We start from the raw sequence: 23,156 nt of genomic DNA on the forward strand, positions 1-23,156 counted from the left end.
CTGGGAAATGGTGACGTGAGTATTTTCTGATTAAACAAACCTCTGATTAGTGGTGATACACGAGCTGGCATCTCTGAATTGAATTAGCACTGATATGGCCTCTAACGTGGCCGTTATCACTGTGGTGCACATAGTAAACAAGGAAATGTTCCCATGAGTTTCTATTTTTGGTCGTTCTTATATTCATTTCCTTTGGTAATTCTCATTAAGACTGACAGAAGTCTGGAGCATATTCTAGCAAACAGGCTATTTCAATCAATACTTAAGACACAAGTCCTGTCTATTCTGTCATATTTTAGTCAGAATTGTAGTTGATAGCAAGCTGTGAAAATTGGAGGGACTTATATTTTTTTCAATTAATATTACCAAACATGCATATATAAGTTATATAAATGAGGAAAGAATTGCTTATTGGGGTAATAACACGTAAATATAGTTTTCTTTTCTTCATAAACACACGACTGAAATCTACAGTCTACTATAACCAAGTTGCTTTTTGTTTTTTGGAAATGGAAGGTTGAATATTATACACTAGTGAGATATATGGGTTTTTTGCATATTGTACATTGTGAAAACAAACACACAAAGAAATACGTAGTTACCCACAATTTTCAGATGATTTCTGTGGACATAAGCTGAATGGACAAACAGCACATTTTTTAATGTTTATTATTAATTGAAACAAAATCAAATAATAACGTAACAATGATAACACTCGTTGGTTTACATAATCATTGCTGTAGCCACTGAGATTGCTATCACAGTGAATGAACTGTAGTCTGCCACAGGACATGGTCACAATCTACATTAAGCATCGTGTCCTTTCACTGGAGTAGTATTCACTAGATGATATTTTTCTCGTGTAAAAAAATAAGACAAATCAGGAACAAAAAAGGCAGAAAACCTTTCATCAATCATGTCAGCATTACTTTTCTTTGGCAAGGACAGCTTCGAAACATCTCACGGGAGAAACACAAAACAGGTCTTTGACATTTTGAGGTGCACAATCCTCTAAAGTAGAAACTTTAAATTTTTCGGAACTAGTTCAGCATTTTTGCATCTGTCCACGTAATCCCAGCTGTCTACAACAGGTGATGGTAAAGACGCCCCCCTTGAATTCCTGGGCTGGACTGAGATCTTCACAGTCGCACAATAACAATTGGAGGCTATCGTAGAAGCGGCACAGGCACTTAAAAGACATTGACACTGACGTACAATCTGGTACAATAGTCATGCAGTGATACAATTTGGCCAACATGACCTGTGAGGTAATAATTAACATAGTGAAGAGCTGAATGAAGCATGGTCTATGTCAATCCAGCAGGTTTTTGCAGCAAAACAACAGACCCCAGTTTGAAAATGTTGAATACCCGTGCAACAGAAACAAAAGGGAACCAACTTTAACATCAGAGTGTTTATGTACAGTCTTACAGAAATATACACATCTACCAATTAGTCATCTTTTCTACAGTGTCAGTTTGTCTTTAGCTATCAAGCTTGTCCACAGCTTTTGCGGGTGAGGGCAAAGCCATCCAGTTTGCATATACACTATCATTGGCATATCTTGTAAAGACTGGATTAGTGGCATCATGTCTGTTGAGCGGTACCGGGCTCTTCTCAGGCCAGTTCGGGTATGACATGCCTAAAAATGAAAACATATCATTTTTCTGCACTCAGTGAAAGGTAAACAGCGTGCAGACAGTAAGGCTTTCAAATCAAACTCTGTGGCGCCTGAAGCAAGTCCAGGTTTCTCTCAGACGTGTAAAGGTATGGCTGTGATTATGGTATACAAAATAAATGACCGTGTCATTAATTATTAAGGTGCTTTATGGCCAATCGTGGCACTGAATTTGACTTTTCACCATTTCTTTTTTTTTTTTCTGGTACAAACAGCTACAAATTAACATCACCTGAAAGTTGTATTCAAAAGCCTTACTGTTTCTCGTTTGAGCAAAGTGGAATCATAATCGATTAAGGACTAATACACATTAGAAATTCAGGAATTTTAAGACAATCTAGAATTCAAACCACAATGAGTGATCGATTCGGCGAGGACCTGTTTCAAATGTCACGCACTGTTTCCTCCAGTGCAAACAGATAATCAAACCATGACGGTGCAAATGTGGCGGCGTGAAATAATGAACTATTTACAAATTAATGCTGATGAAGCATGAGTATGAGCAATGCCATATAAATTAGAATGAAAGATATATATTCAATATTTACAAATGTGTCATTTTTGGTCAGCATTCATGTACATTAGAAGCAGGTCCAAATAAAACAAAAAAAGTCAAGACACAAGATCTTTTTTTTTTTTTCCACTGAGCCTCTCATTTACGATGAAATGGGAGATATGTCAGCATTAATCAGCAAAAGGCATGCCTAGATCACAGTCACACACACTTGACTACGGAAAAAGCCAATCACAGCTTGCCAAAAAAGAGAGCTTGTGTTGTGTGTCCTGTCTCTAAAATCGAGTAAATGCATGGGAGATTCTACCATAGAGCTTGTTTTCAATCCATGTGGAGGGGAGGGTTCGAGGGAGAGGGGCGTTATTACAGTCCACTAGTGGTGTGTCCTCTTCAGAGAGGGCGTCGTCGTACAGCAGGGCGTCGGCTGGCGTGGACGCAGCCAGGTCCAGGTAATCCTGAGAAGAGCAGATGAGGCTGTGATTAGGCAGATTAAGTAGGAAAGGAGTTGCAGCACGCTTAAGCGGCTCATGCTACAGGTCACGCATCGATGTTTGCTCTGAAACTTTCTCTTAAACACATCCAGTGGCTTTCCAACCGCTTCTATGATATAACAGTGAAAAAAAAAGAAGAAGAAGAAGAGTCTATACGCATTCCTATCTCTGTGAATGCACTATATTTATCCACAGTTCAGCAGCAGGAGCCCGACTCTGAACTCTGTGACTACACTGTCCAAGGCCGCAGTTTAGGACGCGACTCTTCAAACACTAATTATGGTATCTAAAGCATTCAGGATGAGCGACAGCTCATACTGTGCAGCACAGCAAGTGTTTGTGTGTACGACTCTAAGCAGTGTATGTTGTCCAGTGGAAATGATCTACTCTTCATTTTGAGCCCGCTGCAAAATATGAGAGAAGTGGAAAGCTTCTGACTGTCACATCTAAATGATGCATCACCAGTGTTTTGTCAGAATCGAGCCAGTACTGCAGGGAAACAGGATGAATGATGGTTTCCACCGACTTCTCGCCAACACAAGAACACAACTAACTTTTTGTAATGTCATTTTAGAGCTTCAACATACCCGACTTTTCACCATCATCTTTTCCAGTTCTTTGCTGATGTCTGAAAATGTTGGCCTCTTGTCTGATTCTTGTTTCCAGCATCGGAGCATGAGGTTGTACCTGCAGAGCAAAACGTTTCCCGATGGGTGAAATTAGTATCATTTAATTCTCCCAGCAGAGTCATTTACCACAAACTGACTGTCCTAATGCGGTGCGAGGAGGGGAGGTATAGCACTCAGCAGACATGAGGAGACGCGAGAATTGACGCAATGAAGTAACAGAGCAGAGCTCACATTTCCTCAGAGCAGTTCTCGGGTCTCTCCATCCTGTAGCCAGTCTTCAGGAGGTTAAACAGACGCTCGGGAGCGATACCCGGGTAGGGATTTCCTCCCAGTGTCACGATCTCCCACAAGAGCACACCAAAGGACCACCTGGAGGAAAGCACAGAAGCCCCATGAGAACGTTTAAAAAAAACTGGATATGAGCATCTTTTCAGCTGTGAAATACACTTATTGACTTTCATGCCGAGAGGCAGATTAAATGGTAATTACAGATTTAAACAGGGATGTCAGCCTCTGTCTCAATAACCTCAAAATCTAATTCCACATTTGAAAATGGTTATACTCACACATCACTTTGTGTTGTGTAAATATGATCAAACAAAGACTCAATTGCCATCCATTTCACAGGTATACGGCCCTGGTGGATAAAGAGAAACCTTGTTAAGTTTTCATCAGAGAAATCTTTTACACACACATTTAATTTGAAGATATTTCTTTCACCTTGCTCCTCTTGACATACGAGTCCTCTTCATAAACATCTCTGGAAAGGCCAAAGTCAGAGATCTTCATCTTCCGTCCTTCGGCCACCAGAACATTTCGCGCCGCAAGATCCCTGTGAACAAGCTGTGGATCCAACAGTCTCATTTGAAGGGAACAGCGACGCTCAAACAACTAAATTCAGTCCTGCATAGACTTTATCGAGAAAGAGTGACCTTGAACAGTGTCTCAGATACCTTCATTTCCGCCAGGTATTGCATGCCTCTGGAGATCTGCCATGCAAACGAGATCAGGTCGCCCATGGTGAGCGCTCGGTCGTCCGGATTCTCCAGGTAGCTGGAGTTTCTGTTGGCATCCCTGCCCATGTAGCTCGGGCCAACTTTCCGACTCTCGCGCAGGAAATTCCGCAACGACCCGTACTTGGCGTACTCGACAATGAGATACAAAGGACCTATTCAGAGAAATGCAGCACTTGAGGCTTGATGTGTAACACACATGCTTTGGCACAGGATGGTCAGAACACAGAGGTTCTCTTACCGTCCTGGCTGCACGCTCCATACATCTTTATGACGTGTGGGTGGTTGACTTGCTTGAGTAAAGTGAATTCTGACAGCAGGTCACGCAGCTCGCTGTGCGAAGCGTTCTCTGTGGTGCAGGAGAAGAAGCAATCGTAATGATCAAACCATTCGTCTTTTCAGACATTCACGCCTCGTATATCACAGTTGCTTCCAGGCTTGTCTGGTCTTCTTGCCTGGTGAGTGTTACCTTTAAGCATTTTCACAGCCACGGTGGTGTAACCAGCTTTTCCTTTCAGCCTGAACGCTGTCGCCTTGACAACTTTCCCAAACTCCCCTTCTCCTAAAGTCTTGCCGAGCACGAGGTTTTTACGAGGAAACTCCCACTTTGGATCCTCCTGTTGAAACAACGCAGTGATTTTTATGGCTTTTAAATGACCCAGAAGACAGCACAGCGGGGATAAAGGCCTGTTACCAGCTGAAGGACACTTACAGGTATTTTAAAGGTGTCGGTCTCGATGGATTCCTGCGAGCCCCGCCGGACATTGTTGGCAGGAAAGCTAATGGGATAAGCCTGAGCAGGCCGACGGAAGGTCATCTCAGCGGACGCGATGGGAGGCTTGGGCGAGTTCTTGTGGTAGCGGTGGATGAAGTACGAGGACAGGAGAATGGAGACGATGAAGGACAGGAGCAGAGCTGTGGCAATGATGGTCTTACACATGTCGTCACATAACACCTCTGGAGGAAGAGAACATGTACTGTTACCTTCATATCGAAGGAAAGCATTTCTTGTGCAAGGATGGAAATAACGAATGAAAAAGATTAACAGAACCATAAGTAACTTGTATTTTGGGGGACTTTTATCTCAAACACACAGAGCAAAGAGAAAAAGAGACAAAACAGAGAGACTGAATCAAACACAATCACTTTCATACTTGTAAGCAAGTTAGAGTCAGCAATTAGCCTCAAATGAATTGTTTTGGACTATGGGACAAAAAAAACCAAAACAGAGTATTCAGAGAAAACGCACAGAGAACATGGAAACTGCAAACAGGAAGACCCGGCCTGAACTTCAATGCAGGACACTCTTGCTAAGAGGCGAGAGCGCTCACCTCTTCAACACTGTACAGCCAAACAGGGAAAATGTATGATTTATGTCTACATTGGAATGCAAGGAGTCTTTTTTCATATACTTTGAGAATCCATTCTGGCAGAGAGATTAGAGCAGCAAGTGAGCTTAAAGTAAGAGTTCAGTTCCCACCGCCCTGAATCCTACTGAGGGTTGCAGGAAGAACATCCAGTGTACAACTGGTGTCAAGTTAAACAAGTTGGTTGTAAGCAGTTGTGGCATCGTGGAAAAACAGTCCTCTTTAGGAGTCTTGGAGATATGCTTAGGTTGTAGCTGAATCAAACATGTGTAATGAACAGGGCAAAATCTAACTAAGAGTAGTTTTTGAGAAGAGTATTTTATATGGAGTATTTTTCGATAACAGGAATTAACTTGAAATTGTAAAAACTGACCGCATTCATAACAGGCTTGGATTTTTACATCACAACTCCACATTTAAAAAAAAAATGTAATTCTAATAATACAAAACTGTTGAGGACTGAAACTTTTTGTCATGAATAAATCATGAATAGTACATGAAGCAGCAGATTGGCTTCTCGTGGGTTTTGATAGATAAGATCACATAACTCTAATTTTGGCTTCCCTCCATTGGCTCCCTGTGTGTTTCAGTATTGATTTTGAGATTTTACTGATCGTTTTTAAAGCACACCATTAAAGCAAATTTGGCACATTGTGCATTTCAGAAGCATTGACCTCTCATTAGCCAATTTGAGGCATCAGATCTTAAAATGGGTTCTTTAGGTTGTCCCAAAGTCAAGAATGAAATCTAAAGGTAACCAAGCTCGCTTTGGAACGACCTTCACCATAGGTACGGTAATTATATTTCTACACATTCTTACACAATTTTGTAGCTTTTATTCAGGTGATTCTGGTTGGTTTACTACTGGTTTGGCTTATCTCATTGCAGCATTTCCACAATCATGCACTTTGCAATCACAGCTTATAAAGGTACCATATAAAAACTGTTATTATACTTATGGATTTTGATTTACGATCACTCACCCTCAATGTCCTCTTTCTCGCAGAAGCATCTGTCAGCGTAGCAGTAGCAGGTTCCATAGCAGGCCTTAATGCCACTCCCACTTAAGCCTCGCTCATAGCCTCCGATAACAGCTTCCTCTGCAGGGATAAATGAAACATGAACAGTGTACATAATGTACAAGGTGTAATGGTTTTGCTTTATATGGAATATACAATTGCGTGCAGGAAGCATATATGCACATACTTGTCTCTCATTATTCTTTGTACAAACAATTTATATTTCGTTTCTTCCTATTTCTTTTTGCAATTTACCAATAGTTAAATTTTTCAGAAATAAAAGTAATTGAGAACTCCTCTAAAAAAAACCCCAACTAATTAGGAACATTATTTTCCTCATAGAACATAAAAAAATGGCTTTAACAATCCATTATATTTCCAACACATCATTTGACCAGGGTTAGATTTGTAATCATTTATGATCGTTACATTGTGAAAGGTCTTGGACCGTATGGTCAGGCTCTTCAGTTTCAGCTATATCCAAACAAACCTGCTGACATGTAACACATATTGTGGGACACTGGACTTATATTATCCCACACTGAAACTTTGGAAATCACATTAGTTTTGTGGTTTGGGTTGATCCAACATTGAGGTGATTTCATTTCATTGCTATTGAGTACATATACAAAGCTCCACACCTTCCCTCATCAAATACACTGAACAAAAACATAAACATAACACTTTCGTTTCTGCTCTCATTTTTCATGAGCTGCAATCAAAGACCCAAGACTAGTGACATTTCTCCTTTGCCAAGATAAGCCGTCCACCTCACAGGTGTGGCATGTCAAGTTGCTGATCAACAGCATGTTTATTGCACAGCTGAGCCTCACTGAAGAGGTGCGGACCAACATTCCACATGCCACAATCAACCCCCTGATCAACTCTATCTGAAACTGATGTGCCGCATTGTGTGCGGCACATGGTGGTCACACCAGATTGTAACTGGCTTCCCGTGCCCTCTCATCAGGACATTGCCCAACACACAAGGCTTTAGGCGATAATAAGAGGTGGATGCTTGGTGTTGATCGTGGTGGGTGGTGGTTGGGCTAGGAAATGATCTGCTTTTGTATTTGGGTGAAGCCTATTGTTAACCTGACTATGATGCACCTGGTGGCTGTGTTATCATGCAGGGTGTGGCATTGTATACGTCTGTATGGCCCGGGGCACTGGCAAGGCTGTCTCGGCCCAACCTACTTTCCAAACCGGCAGGGCAGTTTTTAGCATTTGAACTGACTAATTCCACCAGGGGGCGCTGTGTCACTCTTCTGCACCATGCAGGTTGTTGATGTCCAAGGTTGGAGTGCATGGTTTTGGTTCTTCTCCTCTGCTAGACCATTTTTCTGTCAACAATCATACTGATCTGTTGTATCCTGTTTGTCTCTTGTCACTATTCTGCTGTCGGCTGTGGAATTTCTATCTTGTCTCATGTAAGAACATGTTTTTCGTGCACCTGGCACTCGTAGTCCTCCATATTATCACCCGGAAAAAGAAGAAAGCAGTGATGATCACTTGAAACAATACATATCATTTTGAACAAAGCTTTTCTTACTTGTGCAGTCTTGTGGGCATATCGACAGATCTTTGCTTTCCACTGCATCACAAAAGCTGTCCGGACACGTCCGAAGGTCAGGGGAACACGTTGAATAATTTTCAGATATTCCTGGAATGGAAATATAAAAGAGAGATAAACTTGAGACCAAATAACAGACTGGAGACAAGGCTAAAACGTATCTTTCAAGTCCTTTTTAAAGTGTTGTTAGCCAGTTTTGATGTCAGAGTATCACTACATCACAGCCCTGGCTTGTGTTTAGCAATGACAGGGTGTTTTTGTTGCTTGTTTTGGACTAAATTAAGACCACATTTGCTCCGAGTCTTGTTTTTTCCTGTTGGATAAAAGGATTTTAGTGAAAAAAGAAAATACACATGTAGTATCCGTAACTTTAATTTGTTCCGTTATCCACAATGAAGGAAATATGTTCTTAATTAGTTGTAGTGAAGCATGCTAAAGTTTCAGCAGCTTTCAGTGGTGGTTAAGTCTTGCACGATTACAAATAAAAACACCGCTTTGATTTGATATGCAAGGCTCGTACCTTGCTCGGTGCCTTGCCTCCACTGGCATCTCCCCGTTGTCGCCCCGAGGCCTCGGAGAGACTCGCAGTCTCCTCGCCGCCTGTTCTCCGCACAGGACAGGAACTGCACCCGCTCCTGACCGGCTTTGTTTGCTGTGTGCAACAGAGCCAGGGGCACATCATTAATCTTTAAAGAACATTCGGGAAGAGGTGAAATTGCTGAAAAGAGTCTGCACATGTGTTTGTTGAGGATTAGTTTCTAAGTGAAACACAAGTGTTCTAAAATCGGCAAGCGATTTTATTATTGTTTGATAATGCAGATGGAGGACTAACACAAATTAGATGAAGATGTTAAGAGTTTTTAAGTAGTCCCAGGTTGCTGCGGTCTTACCATCACCATCCAGGACGATGTGGATGAGAGTGCTGGCTTCCAGCTGTGTGTTTCCCTCCTGAGCCACGACCAGGTACTGCAGGTCCTGGCACTCGGGCTTGCGCAGTGCCTCAGAGTCGTTCACATACAGCAGTCCCCACATCCCGTCTTGGGCCTGCGTGATGCCGATGGCTGAATAGCAGGACTGTGACTCCACAGTCATGTTCTTATCTGGCATCTCGAGTCGGTATGTGATGCCGAAGCCATCGAACTGCAGGCAGTTTTCCACACAGACTCTCCCAACCTGAGAGCAGAGGGAAACATTTTTTTTAAACTGTACGCAAGTGGAAGAATCAAGGAGAGAGATGACATAATTCAACCACCTAAATCGGCCGTGTGAACAAAAGCCTCATATTTTTTAATTGCCAGCAGGTGGCAGCATCTCAGTATGTGTTGGTAGAAAGAAAAGATAACAGAATGAACAGTATTATTTATGAGAAAGTTTTACAGCATTGTGCTGCAGTGACTTGGACTTATTTCGGGGACCTCAGGGCAAACTCTGCACACTAATCACTAAACAAAAGTTACTCAGGTGAGTAACTTTACTCGATACAAGTGAAATTCCCACAAAACATCGCAGTGGATCAAGTGTCCCCAGTTTATCCCTCCTCAGTCTGGAACTGTTCTTTCTGTCTTTCTGCCACAATTCTGCAAAAAGACTTATGAACACACTTTTTCCACAAACGAAGACTGTGGGTTTCATCCCTTGTCACTTTCATTAGCCAGCAATTGGAAATGAATGGATTTTGTTCCTGAAACTAATGAGCTGCCTCCGGGGGACAGTACTGACTCACAACCGCCCATGGTGTCGTAATGAGGAAAAGATTACATGTTCTGCATGTGTTTGGCATGTTTCGTGCACTTATGGTCTTTGTGGCTCAAAATGTATGTAATCAATGAATCTAGGGTTTGCGAAAAGAGGGAGGGGGAAAATGTTCCTTTGTTTGAAACTCTTTTTTTTTCAACTTGAAGTTTAATCATTGACATAGTTACGAAAAACAAATAGAAACCTTGATATGACATCTACACAAAATAAATATCTTCCTCTTCAAATAAATTATATTATTTTGAGAAGATGTGCTACCTGTGCATAGACAGAAGCTCTGCGTGCCACTGTGAATACATGTGTGGCGTTGGGGAAGCCGATGTGGACCGGTAAAATGGTGACGTTGAAGTGCAACAACACGGTTCCCTCGAGACCGGGGTAGGTGGTGTCATTGACCAGGTAGTCCAGATACAGGGTGCGGTTCTCTGTTACATACAGGTTCCTCTTCAGGACAAGTGCTAAAACCAAGAAAAGATGTCAATTCACAAAATGAGATATATATGCAGTATATGTCTCATTTTCATAAAGAAAGCCTGTTTCAGTTTCCGCTGATTACTCACTGTAGTCATAGACTGTTTCTCGAATGCCTCCATGACTTTTCTTTTCACTGAAGGTGTCCTTTACGTCAAACGTTTCCTTTATCCACGGCTCACTGTTGAGCAAAGTCCCTACATACTTGTTTTGATTCTTGTCAATGGGAAAGATGGGCGTTAAATCCCTGTCGAAGACAAATAAGGCACCAAAAGATCCCCCCTGAAAAAGAAACAAAGGCACTGTGAGACATCTGACTCCAACATTCAGACTGATCCCGTCTGCGTTACAGCAGCCTGTTCACCTTTGTCCGATTGAAGCCGATGGTAATGTCTGCCGTGTCTGTCCCGTTCACATACGGCGCGTTGTCATCCTCATCGTTGACAAAAACATCCAGAGAGGTCTCCACCTTGGTGATGATCGTTTCCGTCCGGACCGTGCACACCAGCAGGAGTCTGTAGCACTCGTTCTCCTCGCGGTCCAGCGGCGCGGTCACCACCAGCTCTGTGGTGTTCTCGTCCACAGCGAAGGGTGCTGGGGTATCTGCAAACCACAGGAAGGTAAGAGCAGGTATCTGTGTGTGTGTCTGTAGCTGCTGTCTGAACAATACTGATACAGATTGAAGGATGTTATGGATGTGATTTGTAACTCCTGCAGAACAATGTAATCCAGAGGTTTGTCAAGAGTGTGGGAATGAGCACCCAGACCTAGAGTCACTCTGTGAAGAATTAACCCATTTTTAGGGGTCATTGTGAGCCATCGCAACATGAAAACTCAACCTAAATGACCTTTACACACTGAGATGGTGTTTGGGATTTCTTCAGTACGTTTCATGCATGATCATGTAAATGAGGTAAGTCGATGGAGCAGTCAACAAAGACGATGCGTGGCCATCTGAATTGTGCTTTGACACGACTTTATGCTTTTTTCACAAAAATCAATATGCTTTATGGTCCTGATATTTTTTCAAACAGCAGATTCAGAGCAGCACAGATGAATCATCCATCGTCGGAAAGAAATTTTTGATTTTTTTTTCTGACTTTGACAGAAACTGTGAGAGTCATTTACTTATTTATCTGCACTTCGGGGAAGTGTGTGCATTTGTGACTCCTCTGGACATTGGCCAAGTCACACAAACAACGTACTCTGCTCCCTCTGCCTGGAACAAACTTCAAAAATCACCAAAAGTACACTTCTTTAAGTTTAGTACTGTCATCATGTTTGTTTTAGTGGTCTTTTAGTGTTGTGGTCGTTCTTTCCCTCCTCAGGATCCCCTCTTACCTTCTTCTCTCCTCCACCCAGCCCTCTCCTTCCCTTCACACTCCCTCATCCCTCAACAGACTATGTAACATAACTCTTCCACAGGATTTACGATTTCTTCACTACATGTGTCTTTGTTTTTAATGCTGCCATCGTGGCCAGGCCTTGCCTCCAAAAGACATCATTTGATCTCAAGCAACTGCCTGTTGAAATAAAGGTCAAAAAGCTGCGTGAGGAAGTAGATGGGAGTAGCCAACTATAGTGTCTAACCTGATTCCACATTGTAAGAAATGGTGTAGTTGGGGCAGACGTGGAGTCTGGTGAGACGCCGGAGCTGCCGCAGGGCCCCAGGAAACCTGTTTTCCATGATGTGAGGGTTGGAGGTGTCTCTGTGAGGGAAGCACAGCTCCTTCGTGTCTGTCTGACCACACTGAGGCATCGTGGCGTTGACAAAGTCCAGCGTGATCCGAGCTGAGATTTTCGGGATGCACTTGGACTTCTTGGAGGGGTTGGTTAAAACCATGGCATGCAGGAACAACTTCTTCACGGACCACGACTTCTGGTCTGATGAGACACAAAAAAAATACAGGAGGAATTTTAATCTCAGACAGTGCCCTTATTTGATAACTCAGCACTTCTTTGACTGTATGCAATTACATTATCATCGTGAAGGCATAAACCAGAAGGCAGAGCCAAAGTATTTAGCATGCACAAAGCATAAACAGGACAGAGCTAATTTACCGTCATGTGCAGAGGATACCTGGCACTGAAACAGTACTTTACGTTGTGATCAAAAGGCTTGTGTCCAACTCACACAGCAGGGCAAAGTCGTTCTCCTCCAGGCTTTTGTTCAAGGATAGCACGCCGGTGCCGACGTCCAGGTGGAACCAGGAGCTGTAGACTCTGAGAGAGCTGATGGAGCACATGTAGAAGTGGGGCCGCTCGGAGTCACTGTCCAGCATCGCGTGGACCTGAAGGATCGGCGTCCCGGCCGGTTGACCCACGTACAACGTCTCAATGTACTCATTCTGAGGAAAGTACAGTCCCGTCACTCCTGTAGAGAGAAAACCAGACACGAAATAACCAGATGTTTTTTTTAAAGAAAAAAAAAAAGACAGAAGCCTGGTCAATCACAGGAGAATCTGGTTATACTCCCTTTGAGAAAAACATTGTAATAACCCCAAAAAATACAACCTCCCATTATTGCTGAGTTCATGTAATATTACAGAGCAGCATAACAGCAGTTATCAGGGATCTCTTTCTGGATGTTTAACTGAGGCAACAATAGCCACTCACAATACCGTCTGGCCCCTGAATGAGAATTAACTCATACATGGAATATGACAGGTCTGATCCCCCCCTCCTCTGATACATCTTTCATCTGCTCTGTTAGCGGAAATTGAAAGGAGGACTCAAATGACACTTATGCGGCTCTTGTAATGAATTTCTCACATAGTCAATAACGTGTGGTTTCCGATTCTCCTTGCATTCACCTTGAGAAGTTTAATTACAAAGGATAACATGATATGAAGGAAAAGTGAATCATTACCTGCCAGTACAACGAGAATCGGTCGTGTGTGTGTGTGTGTGTGTGTGTGTGTGTGTGTGTGTGTGTGTGTGTGTGTGTGTGTGTGTGTGTGTGTGTGTGTGTGTGTGTGTGTGTGTGTGTGTGTGTGTGTGTGTGTGTGAGACCGGGTAATCTATAAAGTGTTGTAGCAGGATGTGTGTTTTACAGGAAAATGGAGATGTGAGTGTTCCTTGTGTAATTATATCCCTGTTACGCTCCCCTTTGACGACGGTAGGCGACCATTTAGGGAACGCACTAATGTCATTAGCAGACAGCAAAACTAGATTTTCTATTTCTGTTGGTGCAGTTGAGGCCTCAGCTCTGGTTTCAGACATTGATTTAATTTCGCCGGGGTTGGATGACAGGAGGCTGAACTGATGGATAAAATGTGGCCGTCCTTCCTGAAGGATGGAGATACACTCAGCGAGGCTGCAGACCTTTTTATTAAAAGTGTTCCTGGGACAAAAACAAACAGCAGGCCACTTGTTTGTTAATCCTGCTGGGACAGTGGGAGCCGGTGTCATGGCTGCTTACATTTTAGAGATGATTTTCTATTTCCTAAATTACCTGTATTTCCTCTATTATAACCAAACTGAAGCCATTCGTGCTTGATGCAGTGTATCATTCTTTTAGAGACGAGGCAGTATAGTTAGGTTTCTTTAGACGTCTTCTGACAGAATCTTTCATATGTATCTCAATATGCATGAAAGTGAATCAATGAAATTAATCCCTGGCAGCAACAAAAGCGGTAATTACCCACAATTAACAATTATCTGGGCTCTATTTGTGTTTGCACAGAAGAGGATATCATTCAAAGTGAAACTTGGACGTCATCAAGCAATAATTGGCAATTGTGTCATGAGAGCAATGAGACAAAAAAATCTTGTTAAACGAAACAAAATGGACAATTTTGGGTTATGGCATTACGCACTGTTAATCGTGTTTATCGCGTCTGGTTTGAAGATGTGCTGAATCTGTTGTTGCATAACACTGCAGATTGTGAATCACCTGCAGAGCAGATGACGATGCCATTTAAAACAATTTGAAATCTTTAAATAGATAATGTACCAATAGTATTTGTCGCTGTTACACTCTGGACTTAAAGGAACATTTCCCTTGTCATGTGAGCAATGAAAGAGCATTTCATTCAGCCATTCCATTATCAAAATGAAATATTATGCAAGTTTTGAATGTATTTGTTTGTCTTAAAATGCAAACAGGAGGGAGCTATTAACATGTTCACAAGCTCCAAAAGAGCTCAATCCTCGTCATTACATACTTACTGATACTGATATTGTACTGTACTATGATGCTGATATAATACTGATATTCTTACCACTTCTTACAACACTTCAAGATATGAAATGAGCAAAAAAAAAAAAAGAAAAAAAGAAGAACCTTCTGATATCCTACAGCGAATGACAGCAGCGTTGAAAATAAAAAATTAAACCAGAGGGTGCAACGCGTTAACCAGCAACAGCCAAATGCATTAATGAAGGCGGGTCTTGGCTGTGAGCCTCGATGGCTGGACCCCCATGCAACACAATTTGTTTATATCATTCAAAATTCAATTTCTTTCCAGGACAGTAGCCAACAGAAAGCAAGCAGTTTATATCAAAACTAATTAATAGAATTGATCAAGCAGGCCTCTCTGAGCAAATGGCACCTTTGGGTCTGTGAAGTCATTATGACCATTTTCTAAAGCATGACTTATTCCTCTGCTAAATGATGCACGACAATGACAGGAATAGACACGGCTGACAATTAACTTCTTATTACGTCATATGAATGACGACTTTTAAAAGTAAAAAGAGGTGCTAGACCTTTTAACCATTAATCCTAATACGTTTTTGCGTGGAGATATGGATAAACAGGTGAACAACAAGTTGTTTTGGAACTGACACTGGTTCGTCAAAGCTACATCTGCGTAAACATCGCCGTCATAAGCAGACTTTTTATAGCCTTCAATAACCTGCAAAACCGACAGTGAGCCTACACACACACACACACACACACACACACACACACACACACACACACACACACACACACACACACACACACACACACACACACACACACACACACACACACACACACACACACACACACACACAGTCATTTCTTCAAAAGCTGTAAGTAATTTGGCAAACAAAGCCAGTGTTTGAACAGGAGGACTCTCGTCGCAATCTATGTTGACAGTAGATATCATGTACTGCTTAGTGGATAGTAAAGCTGAGTGTGCACAACACGGGAAAAACACAAGAGAGACACTGTGGGAAAACCTCCTCATTCATTCCGACATGGTTGCTTTGTCAGGTTGCTGCTGAGATTTCTGTTTGAAGGAACTAAGTATAGTTCCGTGTGTGTGTGTGTGTGTGTGTGTGTTTTGTACGTATCTAAACCGTAGAGGAACAAATGAGGACAAAGGCTCATCAGAGAATCTGGAGCCATACGCTCTGTCAGCCACAGACCACAGTGTGTCTGAACAGACTGAACAGAGATGATAGGGTGGGACGGGACGGGACGCCCTCCCCGTCGTCCCAGACAAAGACAGGAACTCAATTAGCTCGATGCGTGCTTCGGCTGATAGATTTACCAGCTATGAGCTCATGAGCTGGAGTTACCCACAGGCCTGCTAAGTAAGACACCTCAGTGAGCCAAAACATGCTTCTCCCGCCCAGACGTCCTCGTCCAGCATCCTTGTCAACAGTGCGACAGATCAGGAAAGTGACCCAGTGATTCATTCCCCCGCTGATCTTGTCCCCTTGTGGCGAGAGCTCGGCCCCGTGCCCTTTCTCTCCCAAGGTCAACACGCACTGCATCTGCCCCTGGTAACGACCCGCTGGAGAGGCAATGTATCTGGCAGCAGACAATCAATAAGCGTGCTAATCAACAGTGAAGCTGATTGTTTTCTACTGATGAGACGGAAAAGGGAGAGAAGCTGAGGGCTGCACGTGTGCAATCATCCCCACTGCACATGATCCAGAGCTAACCAAGAAACATTGCTTCTACTGTACGGATTTAATTTCACAGCCAGCTTCACGATTTACTCCATCAATCTACACATTTTAAAATAATCCATCATCTGTTACAAAGCAGCTGTAGCCAGCAGCACGAAGGAGCGGTCCACCCAGTTATGGTGTGGTGATATAAACACAATAAATATCACAATCACTCTGGAACCTATTACGATTACTCTGCTTCTCAAGATGTAACCGTTATGGGAATGGGTCTCTCCAAAGATTCAATTAACTAAAAAGCTGCACATTCAAGTGTAATAACACTTATGAAAGCTATTATTGATTCTAATGTTTTCAAATATCTTCACCCTTGGTTTCCTGTGCCATTATGCACAATTGGATGATTGCGTCACACTGGATTCAGAAAAAGGATTCAGTATAGTCACTGTCAAGCGTTCATCCTCAAAACAAAATAGTGTAATCAGGCAAGAAAGTCATTTCCTGTCTCAGTGACAGCCATCAAAATTGTCATCGTCATATGACATCTGATCTCAGTTTGGAGGAGACAGTTGGGCCCCAGCTGGATGACCAAGTTTACCATGATACATACCATAACATAATAATCAATTATACCATAATGTAATCCAAATAGCCCTCTGAGAATACAATACGAGCTGAGATCCAATGAACCATGTTCATCAGTCATCGAGAAATCTAATAAAAGATCTCCTTAGGGGTTAGCTGAAAGTACAAATTCAGTTTTAGGATTCCTCTGGGGATGACCATGGCATCAGAAACCCACCACGTGATACATCATGGAGCTCTCGGCAGAGTCTGATGCAGTGGTCATTAAACCGCTTTGATAAAAATGATCCATCGTCATCACAGTGCTGGTCAAAAAGCCTTCACATTCACAGACTATGTGCAAAGCTGGAGGTGACGGATGTGTACAGGATTCAGTACAATAATCTGTATTTGTGTTGTTTCATAGATTACAAACAGGTTTGTGCAGCTTCAATAGAAATGTCATGACAGATTGACATTGTGATATTGAACTAATTCTCAGAGATGGATTTTAACACAGTAAAATGTACAGTTGTAACGCCTCAGCAAGATTCTTTTTTAAATATGCAAACAGTAGTTACTCTTTTGAATCATTTTTCAAAAGCCAATTACACCCTAATTAGAGTAAAACAATTTATTAGTAAAGCCTGAACGTGGAAGCTGTAGATTAGGGTGTAATAAGATACTTTTGCTACTGGCTGATCAATAAGCAATAAAAGTATACCTCATGCTCGTTAGATGTTTTTCATTTCCAAATATCAGCTCAGTTTATACATGTACAGACTCAAATTACTGTTACGCTTAACTCTTTTTTCATTTTTGATAATTGTCATTATTCTGACAACAGCATCGGCTGTTAAATGTGCGTTTAATTTCATTGATTTAAAATTTTACCTTTCTATTGTTTTTCCTCATTATGATTTCTTCTCAAAAATTTTAAATGTTTGAAGTATATCATGCCGAGAAAAGACATCTTGACTCCCAGACTTTTTTTGGTACGTGGTTTTCATTGGATAATTAAAAAAACGTTGAGAAATTACACAGAACAGATCATAAAAAAGGAAAAAATATCCTCCTGCAGTCTTCCGAGCAACTTATAAGATAAGTTATTTCAATCACGTGAGGAACACAGTAGTAACATCACAATATATTACCCTGCTTACATTATACCAGAACAACATACCTTAAAATAAAGCTTCTATATCATGATGACCTGTACGAAGCACAGCCTGATGCTTAAACAATTCAATCTGAGGGTCTAAATCATCATCACCCGTGAAGATTTGTTCCCAAACAGCGTTGCTATCAACAAGACGATGTTGTGACAGTTGTTGATTATCTCTCAAAATAAGTCACTGAGATGAGAAACGAACTACAACCGCCCTGGAATCGAACCAAAGAAACCTTCATTTCATTGTTATGCTTCACAAAAAGTCAGAGATCATAGTCCCTGGTTGAGTATCAACATATCAATTTCATGGTGATCTATGTGATAGCTGAAGAGAACAAATAGTGGAAACATACAGTGTCTGAAAAAACACCAAAGTGATTGCTGTGGTTCAGCTACATGCGAGAATACAGACATAAGTAAAGCTTTCACATTATGCATGCTAATGTTATCAGGATTACTACAGTTTAAGAAAAAAGCCACATCCAAATTAAATATAAAATGGCTTGCATGTAAGACAATAGTGGCACAGCAGTGCCCAGCATCACTACTGGACTGTGGCGGCTTCATATAGCGTCATAGCATCAGGTTTCATAGTGAATATATTGGTGAACAACAGTATACAAACAAAGGGAAGGACTCAGTTTCGTGGCGGAAATTGAAGGGTTTGATCCTCCAGCACACATGGGGCTTTGTTATTGGCAGGTGTTGAAAAGATATTTCCAAGATGAACGCTGACTTCGGTGACGCATCAAAGTTGGATGATAAAAGATGGACGGATGGAGAAGGATGTCAGGGTGGGGCAGCTGGAGGAGGGGCAAAGCAGGGATGTACACGAGTAGTCAAACGGGATTTAAATTTTAAGTAACGTTAGATTGTTTTCACCGTAAATGGAGCTCACCGATCACAACATGTGACAACATGAATAAAATGGCACCCTCACTCCAATTCGTTTCTGCCGCGCCACACGGAGCATGTGGAACCAAACGAGCTGAGCTTGTTCTTTGTTTTGTTCATTGTTGTAAACGACGGGTCAAACACAGCGTGCACCGCTGGGCGACTGGAAAATAACTTGTCAAGACCCATGTGAAACGAGAGGGCTAAATGCCCCGAGGGCCAAATTTCAATCAATGTCTCCTTGTCCTTTCACCACAGCAAATTAGATTCTACCCATGCATGAGAGGGAAGTGTGACCCCGAACTGACTAGAGGATCATGCACAGAGCATTGACAGGTAGGAGCAGCGTCCGTGCAGCGGCAGCAGGGGCAGAGGAAGAGGCACAAGCAGAGCAGAACAGTCCAGAGTCAGGACCCTGAGCAAAAGCGGTGCGTAACGGTCCATTTCAGTCAGAAAACATAGAGGACTCATCATTTTGGAGACGTTTCTGTGATTAAAAACACCAGGAGTGAGAAGAGCTGCAACAGAAAAGTTATAAAAAGGCTGAAAGTGCTGCATCACTGCTCCGAGCGAAGAGTTTTTAACGAAGGTCCCAAGATACCAGAGCATTTGTGGTGAGCAGCATGCTTACTGTCGCTCATTAGCTTCTTTGTTTGAAGAGTATGATGAAAATGGCGAAGGGGAACTGAGATCAGATAGCACGGTTATTAAATCACACAGTGACGTAGTTCAAGCCACAATAAAAAAAGAGAACGCAAAAGGAATTAGTAAGCAAACACAAAAACATCCGTATCTCTATTGCGTTCATCTTTCTTAAAAGAAAGCTTCAACACAGTCCCAGGAATAGAAGTATTCCCTCCTAGGATGAAAGTATAAGGCCATTCTGTTGAATAAGAAAGATAAACTCTGTTTTCCAATTAAGCTAAGAGAGAGTGGGAAATTGACAAGATTTATAATGCGTCCATAGGCAACACAAGACAGAAGCTGACTGAATTATATAATGCAATCGGGAGCTAAATCAAATAGCAGCATGTATCAAATGAGATTTATTGGTCTGGTCACTCGCAAAAGAAAAAGATGCTGATGAAAATGATCGTTCTGTAGCAAAGAGGAGGAGGAGGAGGAAGAGGAGGAAGACACTGTGAGCTTCCTCTGGGCAGCAGGTCATCGCTGAGGTTTCAGAGGTCAGAGAGCGAAGCCAGGGTCAAAGATACAGTAGCAAGGTCACGGAGAGCGATAAACAGATCAATGATTTTACGTGAAAACATCTTCAGCTCTTCTGGAGGAAGTGATGGATTACAGAGATCAGCTGCGTTAAAAGGATTTGGTTAATTTCAATAAAGGCTCTCAGCAGGTTCCTGTCACAAAGAGCTCGTATTGACCTTAAACATTCCCATCGCTTTTCTCAATGCCAACATGTGCGACGCTGCCAGAGCCTCTCCAATTTTAAACCATGTTTCTTACGTACTGTAAAAATGTTGAAGAAACCAAATGTAACTCAGATGCTAACCAAAATCTAAACCACACAAAAATAAACGTCTTTTTTCTTGATTGCTTGGAAATATTTACATCTCTACCACAATCTTTAAGTGCATAAACACAGAGCTCCCAATTCATTCCACTTCATGCATTAAGACTCTTCATTTTTGCCACTTAGCTTCAGTTTTAAGTCGTCACATTAAGAAATGATCCAACTGCCAGTTTTCAATGTTTGATGACTCCTGCAGGAACCACTAAAGTAATGACAAACGTCGGACTTGTTGATGACCCTACCAAGCTTACAGCCAGATCAGGAGTAATCCAACACAAAATCAACACAACACAATTGCTTGTAATTTGAGCACTGACACATTTAACAGCACATTTTTTAAAAAATGGGGGGAAAAAAAGTCAACAGGAGACAAATGATCATCCTACAAAAGTAAAATTCTCGAGTTGAACCTGGGCAGTCAAATCAATGTGATGTGTCGCTCTGAGGGACGTTAATGTCCGCCCTAGCAATCGGAGCGCTGTGTGCACTTGTACAACAGATGATATTTTTCCTGAAGAAAACAAACAGCCTGTGTTTGCCCAGAGATACGAGCAGCTGCTGCACACCTGCCCGCGGCTCGCCTCGTCTCCTCCCCGGACAAGTGTTGGTCTTTTGTTGCAACAAACAGGTAGGTGACGGGCCCCGCATTCACGTAGGGTGTAGCTTTCAGCGGTCATTTAATTACCATCATGTCCTTGACATATGAAATCCAGCAAGACCGTCGATGCTCCCTTTTGAATACCAGGAGAAAAGCCTGCTTTAGTCACACTGCATGTAGAGAAAAGCAAACGCAAGATGTACGACTTTACATCTCTTGGCCAAGTGAAAACTGAAGTGTCTGTCTGAGAGAAAAATGATCAGACATCATCGCATACAAATGTTGCACCTTAAAAACTGCATTAATCATTTTAACAACTCCTCAGAAAACTGCTCCCATGGGCGGTTACGTATAGGCCTGGAGTTTATTGGCAGCCCTCACATATGTTGCATGAAATGGCAGTGACCCATTCACGTGAAAATTAACACCTTTTTTCCACATCTCAATTCCACTAAAAGCTTGTGGCGATTCTCCTATTTTTACACTCTGATCAAAGCACGGACTGTGACCTCTGTTAAGGCCTCTGTTTAGTTATAAGTCCAAAAACAAATTCAGGAATTCCTCACAAGGGACTATATTTGTCCAACCGACACATTCAACATGGCAGGACACTGAGATTTGCACACTCCTGAGCTATGAGAGACACTTTAAATATAGACTACATGTGAGGACTGTGTTGGTACAGTTGGGCTGAGGGATTGTGCCTGGGATTATAATATTATGATATATGGCCGTATTCATTGGACTCTTGGTTCCAGTGTGCCATACCATGCATAGCAGGCAGCACACAATGCAAGTATCACTTTCTGCAGCATGCAACAGTGCCTGACATTGTCTTCATGCCATTTCAGATGCTTAGTGGAAAAGATAAAAGCCTTAAAAACCAACTTAGCAGCAATTTCAACAGAGCAATTCAGCTTTTACACATGAGCAGCCATGTGTATTCATCGCAATCTCTCCGAAAGCACTGGCTCTGATTGGAGCCGTTCAGAAACCCTTTTCCTTCTGTTTCTCCTCATGCTGATCAGTTTTACAGATAATTTGGTGAATTTGGGTAAAATATAAACATAGTTTTTATCCCATTGGTGCTCAGACTGCAAATTGAGTTTTTTCTGATAGGAAAGAAAATAGTGCGAAGGTTTGAAACAAGAATATTTTGAGGATTAAAAAAGAAAAACACAAGCACACATAATATTTTACTTTCTATAGCTTGCGTGTATTTAATGGTATATTTCATACATTTAGAAACATAAGCATGCACACACACACATACAGTCTCCAACTGTCTTTGCGTTTCCTGTTAATTTGATGCTGATCCTTACCTTCCAACAGTAGGAGCAGAGCAGCGATGTTTCCCCGAGAGAAACCACAACTTGGCCCCATAATCTCGAACCATAAGTGAAAGTTTGTAACCGGGAATACGGATTAAAAAAAAAAAAAAAAAAGTTCCTCCCAGAAAAAAAAAATTAAAGGTGAAAAAAAAAAAATCAAAGCGATAAAAACGGATTTATACGGTGCGTAAAACCAGCGCGCGTCCCGCGTGCGTCCTGCGTCCGAATGGATCCAGTGTTTGTCCCATAGACGCGCTGCTGCGTGCGGCTCCGGAGGCTGCTGCTGGGCTGACTGGCTGCTCACGGTGGGGGGGGGGGGGGGGGAGGCGGCTCTCTGCCCCGCTGCTTCCGCAGCAGCATCTACAGGAAATTTAAGAGCAGGTCAGGCATCTCATTAACGCGATCCGGCCGGGGAACAAAAATAAATAAATTTACAATTATCATTAGATGCGTAATGGCTCTTTTTTAAAGGTACATGCGATTATATATATATATATATATATATATATATATATATATATATATATATATATATATATATATATATATATATATATATATAGAAAGGAGCAACACGTGCTCTTAATGGGAAAATATTGTATTTCTCAGATAGTCAAGCTTCTTTTGAAGCAGGTTTTTGGGTGTTTTTAGCACCTCTGATTGACGACGAGTTAGTGGATAAGTGATGAGACGTTTCACTGCTGAGC

At 42.0% G+C, this 23,156-nt stretch overlaps 1 protein-coding gene across 1 annotated transcript; it reads right to left on the reverse strand.

Annotated features, from left to right (window-relative positions):
- Positions 1 to 642: 642 nt before the first annotated feature.
- On the reverse strand, positions 643 to 22,715 carry ret (ret proto-oncogene receptor tyrosine kinase). The gene is made up of 20 exons (XM_080482319.1): positions 22,441 to 22,715; positions 12,645 to 12,884; positions 12,101 to 12,394; positions 10,875 to 11,113; positions 10,600 to 10,792; positions 10,298 to 10,497; positions 9,175 to 9,457; positions 8,805 to 8,936; positions 8,264 to 8,374; positions 6,676 to 6,792; positions 5,038 to 5,282; positions 4,795 to 4,942; positions 4,567 to 4,674; positions 4,266 to 4,480; positions 4,033 to 4,155; positions 3,879 to 3,949; positions 3,544 to 3,681; positions 3,271 to 3,370; positions 2,500 to 2,647; positions 643 to 1,642 (listed from the first exon to the last, which is right to left on the reverse strand). The coding sequence occupies exons 1-20, from the start codon at positions 22,499 to 22,501 to the stop codon at positions 1,485 to 1,487; spliced, it is 3,324 nt and encodes a 1,107-aa protein (XP_080338445.1). The 5' UTR covers positions 22,502 to 22,715; the 3' UTR covers positions 643 to 1,484.
- Between the last annotated feature and the right edge of the window lie 441 nt (positions 22,716 to 23,156).

Source organism: Lipophrys pholis, assembly GCF_963383615.2.
Source record: "Lipophrys pholis genome assembly, chromosome: 15".
NCBI lineage: Eukaryota > Metazoa > Chordata > Actinopteri > Blenniiformes > Blenniidae > Lipophrys > Lipophrys pholis.